The sequence below is a fragment of the Lactuca saligna genome, chromosome 1, assembly GCF_052625555.1.
Source record: "Lactuca saligna cultivar CGN05327 chromosome 1, ASM5262555v1, whole genome shotgun sequence".
Classification (NCBI taxonomy): domain Eukaryota; kingdom Viridiplantae; phylum Streptophyta; class Magnoliopsida; order Asterales; family Asteraceae; genus Lactuca; species Lactuca saligna.
The window spans coordinates 52739204-52749261 of NC_136417.1; the positions used below are offsets into that span (position 1 = coordinate 52739204).

Consider the following 10058-nt stretch of genomic DNA (forward strand, 5'->3'; position numbering starts at 1 on the left):
CTTATTTTCCACCGGTTGAGGTTTTGCTTTTTCTTCATTTTTTAGCTCCACGGGCACCATCTTCTTATCCATAGTCAGTCTCTTTTCGTTTAAAGTAACTTCATCCTCATAAATTGATACTAAGTCTTTAATTTCCTCACCCACCCATGATGTTGGTGTTTTATAAGCAAATACTTCAAAAACAAGTGGAACAAATGCTCTTGGTTTGGTGAGTTTAGCTTGTTAAATCTCTTCCTCCATTAATTTTTCCAATTCTTCAAGTTCATTTTCTTCATTGATATTAAGAACTTCACCTTCAACATAATTCCCTTGAAAACCATCTTTAATTCCAAAAGTAGCTTCATCATCTCCAACTCTCAAAGTAAGCTTGGATTCGTGAATGTCAACCAGGGCTCGAGCAGTATTAAGTAGAAGGCGACCGAGAATGATTGGGACATTGGCATCTTCTTTCATATCTAAAAAGACAAAATCAATTGGAAACACGAATTTCCGAATTTTTACCGAGATATCTTCCACAACGCCCCTTGGATGAGTCACTGAACGATTAGCCATGTGAATTATCATTCTTGTATCCTTCAAACCCTGAACATTTAGCTTTTGATAGAACGAGTAAGGCATTAGATTTATGCTAGCTCCCGAATCAGCTAAAGCGTAAGTCTTCAAATTATTCCCAAACTCACATGGAAGAGTGAGACATCCAGGATCTCCCATGTTCTTTGGCAACTCTCCCATAATCACCTTAGAACTTTGCTCACTAAGAATTACCTTGGAAATCTTCTCTAGCTATTGGCGAGTGTCAAGTAGATCTTGCAAGAAATTGGCATATTTAGGAACCTTAGATAACGAATCAATGAAAGGAGTATTAATTGAAATACCCTTCACTTGTTCCATAAACTTTAAATGCTCCTGCTCCAGTGGATGGATATGAGCTCGTGACTGAAATGAAAACGGAGGACGATAAGCTTGCACATTATCAAAAAAAATTGTTTAGACCCTGCCCACGTCGTGGGCTTTCAATATCCATGCCGTTGGTTCGGTGTTTCAGCAACATTTTTTCCTTCTAATCGTGACTTCTTCGAGCTTGGTCCGGTCTGAGATGGATCGACTTCTAGTGCTTAAAGGAACTCAGAGATGGTATCCTCTTCAGTTTTTATTATCATTACATGTGATTGAGGCTTTGTTCTTGGAAATCTTTGGAGATAATTTTTCTTATACAAAAGTAGTTATTTGACCTAGTTGGACTTCAATATTTTTGATCGATACTTGGTGATTTCTTAGGAAAGCTTGCTAGTCTTTCATAATGTTTTGATGTTCCCTTATCACTGCATCGGTCTCATCATGTCTTTTCTCAGAAGCCTCCATAAATCTTTGTAAAATAGACTCGAGATCAACTTTGTTTTCAGGAGGTGGTTGTTCTTTTTGGTATAAGCCTCAGTTTGTCTGCCTATATTTTTCTTCTTTCAGCTTCTTATATTCGTCATATGTAACCACTCCTTCTTTGGTTTTCTCCAACTTTCATCATACTTATCCCCACTTGAATATCAAACTTGCACCTTTTATTTCCATTTTCATACTAGTGGCAATCTTTTGTTAAGTAAGGACCATTGCACCTTTCACAACGAACTCTAATCGCATGAACTGATTGGTCCATCTTGGTCATTCTTCGGTCCATAGTATTTAGCATGGCTAGTACAACAACCATGTCTTCAGAATTTCCTCTCCCAATTCCTTTAATTCCATCATGACTTTGATTGTGGTACTCATGAGAAGGCTTTGAGAACTCTCCAATTAACTCCTTGATTTTAGTCATATTTTTCCTCGTAAGTGCTCCTTAAGAATCAAGGAGTTGCCTTGTCATGACATTTACCCCGTCATAAAAGTTAGAGACTTCTTGATGTATGTTAAGTTCATTTTGAGGGCATTTTCTTAGTAAACCTTTATATCGCTCCCATGCCTCATAAAGCGAGTCACCCAGTTGTTGCTCATAGTTTGCTATTGCCTTCATGAGTTTAGATATCTTTGATGGTGGGCGGAATTGTTCTAGGAATTTCTCATGCATTTGTGTGCCCATGTAGTAACTGCACCGGGTGGTGCCTTCAACCAATCTTTGGCAGCTCCTTTAAAAGTAACAGGAAGAATCCTTAACCAAACTATCTCTCTAGGAACATTCAAGACATTGAATTAGTCTGCAATGTCATTGACCTCATCTAGGTGCTTGTAAGCATCCTCATGATCCTTCCCAGAAAATAGTATGTCCTTAAGTGCAGTAAGAATGTGTCCTTTCAACTTGAATGTTGTAGCGGTGGGAATTGTGGGTTGTACTAAACTGGGACCGGTATCCTCTCAGATTCTCTTCTTGTATGCTCCCATGGACATATCCGCAATGTTTGCCATCTCATTTCCTGACTCATTTTCAGGTTCACTCTTTTCTAGTTCGAATTCAGGTTCGGACTCGTATTCGGATTCTTGTGGATTAGTATTATGTTGCAAGCTTTCAAACGTTCTTTCGTCCTTCTTTTGATTGCTTGACTCTCCTATGTTCTTCCCTTTTTTCTTTCCAAAAACTGATTTAAGGACTTTGAAAGGTGACTTTTTTGGTGGTTGGTTTTCTTCTACATTTTTATCTGTTTTTTTTGTGAAGGGCCGACTCTGGATCTTCAAGTGGTGGTACCAAAGGTGTGTCGGAACCTCTGGTCATGAACTACTATGATAAAACGAAAAAATAAAAATGTAAATCTAAACAAAAACTAAATAAAACAACCTACTGACTAGTCACCACAACGTGGTAAATAGAACCACCTCGTGTTGTCGTAGAAAATCCTAACAGGAACTAAAAATAAAAAGAACGTAAAACTATCGATCCCATATCTTGGACTTAAGGTCCACGTTGTGGGTTCAGCATTGAAACAAAAACTAATGCAGAAACTTAACTTTTTGCAGGTTTTACCCTACAAAAAGGGTCGATCAACATAAAGCAAATAAATCAACAATTAAATAAACCGTTCCCCAGCAACGGCACCAAAAACTTTGATGCGTGCAAACAGCTACACCTAATTTTACCTACTATTCTACTAGCTATTCGACATAGGGCGGTGTGCCCTTCCGCAAATAGTATAGCACAAAAGTCGGGTATCGAACACCGACAACGAGATTAATTATTTAACCTACTTACTATCAAGGTATCCTAAAATTCTAACAAAAGTAAAAGGGATTTAATCTAATTTTGCAAGTTTAGACAAACTTAAGTTCTCAACAACTATTCAATCAATTATTAAATACACTTATGTTAGTTCGAATCCACTTTCCCTCAATGGTTTTGATATTAATTAGGAGAATTCCTATTGGTTACCAATTATTTTATTATTAACAACTGAAGTCTAGATTTACTAATATTGAATTAATTCATGTAGAGCTATGCATGGTCATACATAATTTAACACATAATCAATTATTAAACATGATTAGAGCTATGTAAGATTGAAATAACAAACACAATTATAGCAATAATATGAGTTCTCTAGCACAACCAAATTCAATACTTTAATTACTTATCTAAGATTCGTTCGATCTTAGCTCTAATAATCTAATATTCAGAAAATTACAAGGTAATCACATTCATGCAGATTAATGGTCACTAACTACACAGAATATGAATTTAAGCAATCTAGTATCAAGTTAAGCATGTTAGGTAAAAACAATCAAACACAAGCCATTAGCCAACAAGAAAAGTCTATATTAATATAACTAAACCACAAGTTTCAGCTTCATCTAGCTAACAGAAAGCAGCTAGATTCAACTACTCATAGCTAAAATCAAACACATAATTGCAACTAATAAATACATAATGAATTGTACCAAATCAAAAGTAATGTAATGATCTTCCTATCCTTCTTCAAATACCAATGCTTGATTTCTCTCTTAATTCTCCTCTAAAATCAGTCTTCTAGAACTTCTAATCTCCAGCTAACCTTCCAAACCCATAAGTACTACACACACACACACACACACACACACATATATATATATATATATATATATATATATATATATATATATATATATATATATATATATATACTTATTGTGAATTTGAGCTCCACGTCGTGGATTAGGACTCCACGTCGTGGGTTTGGATGAATCCTTATCGGGAAAGGATTTCGACTTTTCGTGTACTCGTCTTCCAGAACTGTCCATTTCACATCGTGGAAATGAAGTCTATGATGCCGCTTCAGTTGTCTTTATGGATTTTCTTTTCTTTAATTCTCCAAACCTCCAAAGTTTAATCTCTTGTCGCTTTTAGCCCTTTTTCTTCAAGAATGCTACTTCTAGCTGCATAATACAATTTTAATCTTATAAGTACCACTTATCTATGCAAATAACTAATATATTAAGCAAAACGTATTAAAATATTGCCTAAAAAATATGTATAAATATGGCAATATCACATGCCTTATCCAATACCTTCCTATCACCTATATAAACCCCTATTGGGTTTGATTTTCGTTTTTCAACTTAGACCAAGAAGAGAATTCCAAAAATTGTACTTCATTTACTCTTCTTCCCTCTCTCTTCAAGTTTCCTTGGTTCCTAGGTGTGACATCCCCTAATTTCTTGGCCAGAAAAGACCGATTTAATTTATGCTTTTAAAAATCAAATCAGAGAAATATTTATAAAAGATGTTGCGGAATTTGGTACCCAAAACAAAATATGATAAAAGTTTTTCAAAACCTTTCTTTAAGAAATATATCATTTCCTTTTTATATCAAAACCTCGGGATGTCATGTTCCGATACAGATCAAAAGCATAAACAAGACATTATAAGCCTTACGACAATTATTTGTAACTACTGGCCTATAATCCAAAATTCACTCATCATCATCATCCGACTATGCTCGGGGTCCTCTACCTGTAATATAAACAGCTGACTGGGTCAGGCTTGGAAGCTTGGCGAGCATATAGGGTTTTCAACCCACAATACATAAATTTATTATGTTTAAACATCAATCAATCAACCGAATTACCCCAAACCCCCTTATTTTATTTATTTCCGAAGAGTTTAACCTAAGAATTAACTATCACTCCTTCCTAAGGATTCATCCTAAGGAATAGACACAAAGTCATCTCGTGATCGGGGTTTATGCAACTGGTACTAATTCCATAGCTGCCAAAGTTTATTCAACATGTTCTAAGTCCATAGCTCTCATTTATCGACAGTATTATTTTCAGGTGTTCTCTCCTTCAATACATGTCAATGGGTTTTTAGAGTACATCTAATGAACATATAGTTCATTACACCTATAGGTCGCGTGCCTGCTAGTGTTCCACTGGACTATCTAGAAAGTCCATGGTTGTCATCCCTACTCTGCTGAATGACGGGAGCCACCAATTTGGGTAAGTGATTCTCTCAAATTTCACCACTCACCCTAAACTCATGATCAATGTTATTGATCATGTCCTTTATCCAAATCACCTTTCATCATACCCACTATTTCATCTACCCATGTTTTACCCAACATTTTTCGTAGATAAAATACATATATAGTTTAAATTATTTAAAAACATGTATAAATCATTCCTTCAGCACCCATCTCAAATAAACAAACTATATATATTCACACAACACGTATTTTATGTAAAATACTTCATATCTATGTGTAAGGTGAAAGTAACCACACACTCACTTGATTTGATGATAATCGGGCAGCAATTCGTTTCCTAAAACGATTGTTTCTAATAAAACTGGGAGTTTTATTGAGAAACCGGGCTCTGCAAAAGTCGGGCTTCCAAATCGAAAAGATAAATTTTCCGGGCTTCTCGGGCACTTCGTGGAGTATTCCGGGCTTTACAATCGATACCGGGGCTTTGCGGGATGTTAAAATGAAGAAAATATGGGTTTAGGGGTTAAAAGTGACAAAATTCCAAAGTTACCCAGGAGGTCTCGCACCCTTCTATTTATACGGGCGAGGCTTCTGATCCAAGGTTTGAGAAGAGGCCACGCGTCGCAGATCCATCGGTTCGCAGGGAAGGCTCGCACGAGGGTAGCATGTGCGAAGGGCTCGGTGTCGACCTCTAATTGGACCGCGGTCTATTGGTCCACGTGCGAGGTTCGTAGGCTCGGCGGTGCGAGGTTCGGTCCGGATGCGAGCTTTAGATTGGGCCTCCCTTTGGTCGAATCAGAAGAGGACACGAGGCAGGCATTGCGAGGCTCGGACACGAGGAGCAGAACACGCGTCGGACCTCTACTGGACCGGACTTCGGATGCGAGGGCAGGCGACACGTCTTGCTTGGTGGCTTCGTGACTCAGTAGCTCAGATACGTGGTGCATGCGGAGCGAGGACACGTGGCAAGCAAGCTGCGAGGGTGACGTGGCCGAAGCCACATATGCGAATTTTCTCGGTTTTTGTGCAAAAACTTCAAAAATCCATAACTTTCGCATACGAGCTCCGTTTTTGACGTTCTTTATATGCACGCGTAGATAAAATTACGCTCTACAACTTCTGTTTAGACTTTGTCGGCTAATTTTGACTTTAAATTTTATATTATTATTTTTAATAGACTGGGACAGGAAATCCGTTAAAAATTCATAACTTCTTCATCCGACGTCCGTTTTCGTCAGACTTTTTACTGCTGTGCTCCTAATGACGAGACCTTCAATTCTCATTTAGTTTGTGTCGACTAAAAATCATCCGATCTAAAATTCGAGTTTTTTAGTTGTCTACTGCTAAGCTGAAACTTCGAAAAATCATAACTTCCTCATACGAAGTCAGATTTGGGCGTTCTTTTTATCGAACTTCTCGGTTTAACGAATACTACGACTTTCATTTAGATCACTAAGGTTAAAAAGTAGTTTATCAAAAACTCAATTTTTACGACACTCGGCACCATGCCGGTTTATCGCGAAACTTCGACAGGTCATAATTTCTTCGTTATAACTCAGATTTCGGCATTCTTTATATCCCTGAAATCCTTGTTTTAAGCACTACAACTTTATGTAAAGATATCGGGATTATCTCAAACTTTAATTTTGACGCTTATTTTTATTCTTAATTAAATAAACACTAAGAATTAAGCATAAAACACATAATTCGCATAAAATTCACATAATCCCTTTTTATTTCTTCTAAATGAGTTACAAAGGTTAACCTAGACCATTATGTCAATATTAATGCCTAGCCTAGAAATGCAGGCGTTACACTAGGGTTTGGGTGCGAACCCTTAGAGGCATGACAGTTGTGGTGCTTGCTTCCAAGAGTATTTCAAGAAGGATAGGTTTGATTGTTTACTAAAACAATAAAAAAGGTATGAATTTCTATTTGTATGTCAATTTCAAAAATACCTAGGGTTTATAGGTTTCTTGTTGTTTAATATAATGTTACATCAATAGTGTTATGGCATAGATCTAGTAGGTTTCATGTACCCTTAAGTGTTAACGATTTATTCACGTTATTGCATGTAAAACCCATCAGATATAACTTTTGTCAAATGGTTGGAAGCTGGTTCAGTATGGATTGTGTGGGGGAAGGAATGGAGTTTGATTGCTTCTTTCTATACGACTAGTTTATTGGTGGTGGTGTCTTAAGTGGTTTTGTAAAGTGAGTTGAGGATCATTGAGATAACTGTCAGGTGAGAGGCTAAAAATGAGGGTTTTGAGGTCTTTGATGGAGATTAGGTCAGTGTCTCATTCCAAGATTCTGAAGAGTGATGTCAAGATTCTTTGTCTGAGTTCAACAATGGCGAGATGAGTAGATAGTGAAGATGATCTTGAGGAGGGTGGAGATGGTGTTACAGGGGGTTTTGTGGGTTTTAGAGATTTGGTTGACATTATGATTATGGGTTTCAAAAAAACAAATGAAATTGACGATTGTGAAAGAAAAAGAACCACGATTGTAGAAGAAGAAGGAAAGGTTTGAAATTGGAAATTGAATAACCCTAACCCCATCTGTATTCTTAATTGGGTGGTTCTGTCAGTAATACCTAACGTGAAAGCAATGATCAAGATTCATACCTAGAAAAATCAAAATGAAAATTTGAATTCAAAAATTAAACCCTTCCAACTGCCTTTGTAATTTCTTATTGAGATATACCAACTTTTTGAAACATTCTATGCATTTGGACAAATAATACTTCAATATATATATATATATATATATATATATATATATATATATATATATATATATATATATATATATATATTAATTAGTTTTTATTAGTTATATTGTTATAACATAACTGCTTGTTATCATATAAGAAAATATGTATGTGTTCAACGAGTTTACTGATGCCTATTGATTTTTGGATAATCCCTAACCGGTTCATACCTTATGATACTGATTGGTAACTTACTCAGCCAGTACTCTCACAAAATAACAAGGAATTACAAAAGTTGTTGTCTTTTTGAAAAAAAAAAACAAAAGTGTTGGTTTAAAAAGAAAAAAAGAAGTTAAATATAGGGTCTATTTCGAAAATAACCCAATTCAACTAGCAAATAACATCGTACTCTTTTTCAGCCATGTATAGTTGTTTGTAAACATAAGGATAAAATTTTGGTATAGAGCATAACATGTGTGGTGCTATGGTGTTTTTCATTTTTTAGATTAACTTTTACTTGTAATTGTCGTTAATATTGTAATAGTTTTGAACGAATGTATCATCTTTTATACCTTTAATCATCCTTTCAATAGATTACAACTTATAAGTTGTATCTTTCTCTTAAAACCTTAATCATCTTTTAAGTATTGTACTTCAATATTTTTCTTGGTTTTGGGTTGATCGGTGTTAGTTTTAAAGTTGGACATGCTAGTTGTCGATATTTCATACGCACCTGACTATTCTTGTAGGGTCTAAAAATATGGTTTATACTTTACTTTTCTAGGCTTTAATACTTATTGGTCTAGAACCAAAAACAACCTTGGGTTTACGGTTCATGTGGTGTTTGTGGTTGGGTGCGTTTGCGGTCGTAAATACGTTTACGGTTGTAAACGTGTTTACAGCCACTATTCCCTATATATATATATATATATATAGTATCAGTAGAGTCATAAGAAAAAAGGGGGGGGGGAGGGGGGCTAAGTGTGTGTAAATCAAGGTTTTATAGAGAGAGAAAGTGAGAGAGAAGAAGTGTGTGTGTGTGTGAATCTTATATGTATGGAGCATCATTCATATGATTGAATACATCATAGATTCATCTTCTTCTTCTTCTTCTTCTTCTTCTTCTTCTCATTCTTCCATATTTGATCTTGCATCATCGAGTTGATTGGGATTCCACACCATCAAGTGAATCTGATTGATACATCAAGCAAAATTTGGGACTTACAGTTGGTATCAGAGCTTGGATTGTATCAATCTCTTTGGCAAGATCTGGAGCATTTTTGCACTTTTTCTTGAAGGACTTTATGTTTTTGGATAGTTTTGGACAAAATATTGGGGGTTTGTTCTTTGTATTTTTCATTAAAAAAAAAACTTTTTGATCGAGTTTTGGAGCTAAAAAGTTGAAAATCGGGTTTTTGGCAGATACTTGGGCGTTTTCGACTGTAACTGTTCATCGGTTTTCGGCCATAAACGTGTTATCGGCTGTAAAATCCTTGTGTTTACAATTGTAAACTCTTTCGAATGTAAACCTCCATTTTCGGTTGTAAACCCTTGGGCTGTAAACTCGTTTACGGCTAGGGTTTCACGTTTTCAGTCAGACCTCGGTCGTCATGGCGGCGGCCAAAATCTCGGATTAGGGTTCCTTGGCGTTTTCAGCTTCCGAAGAGTTTTTGGCCTAACTCGTTTGCGGTCCTTGAATTATCGGCCCAGCAGGTGTCTAGCCCACGTGTGTAGTCAACAACTCACGTATGTGGTCTAACTCAGTCAGCAACAAATATTAAAAAATCTCGTGGGAGCAAGATTCGAACCTGGCTCTCTCCCACACACAACCCACGCCTTACCAATTGATCCACTACTATAAAACGGACCTTTAATGACACGCTTTTTACGACACACACTGATTAATGATACGCAAAAGAGCGTGCCCTATAAATAATGTTAGATCTTTAGAAATTTAAAGAATTTTG

The 10058-nt window shown here is 36.3% G+C and overlaps 1 protein-coding gene and 1 non-coding gene across 2 annotated transcripts; one reads left to right on the forward strand and one right to left on the reverse strand.

Annotated features, from left to right (window-relative positions):
- Positions 1 to 222: 222 nt before the first annotated feature.
- On the reverse strand, positions 223 to 732 carry LOC145006385 (uncharacterized). The gene has a single exon (XM_078965474.1). It carries the CDS (start codon positions 730 to 732, stop codon positions 223 to 225), a length of 510 nt encoding a protein of 169 aa, XP_078821600.1.
- Positions 733 to 1904: 1172 nt separating this feature from the next.
- Positions 1905 to 2011, forward strand: LOC145027977 (small nucleolar RNA R71). Its single transcript, XR_013675737.1, has one exon. It is a non-coding gene; the product is annotated as a small nucleolar RNA R71 (small nucleolar RNA).
- Positions 2012 to 10058: the final 8047 nt, after the last annotated feature.

Excerpts from the sequence above, each read along its gene's own strand:
- LOC145006385 (XM_078965474.1), bottom strand. The coding sequence starts at position 732 with ATGGGAGAGTTGCCAAAGAACATGGGAGATCCTGGATGTCTCACTCTT.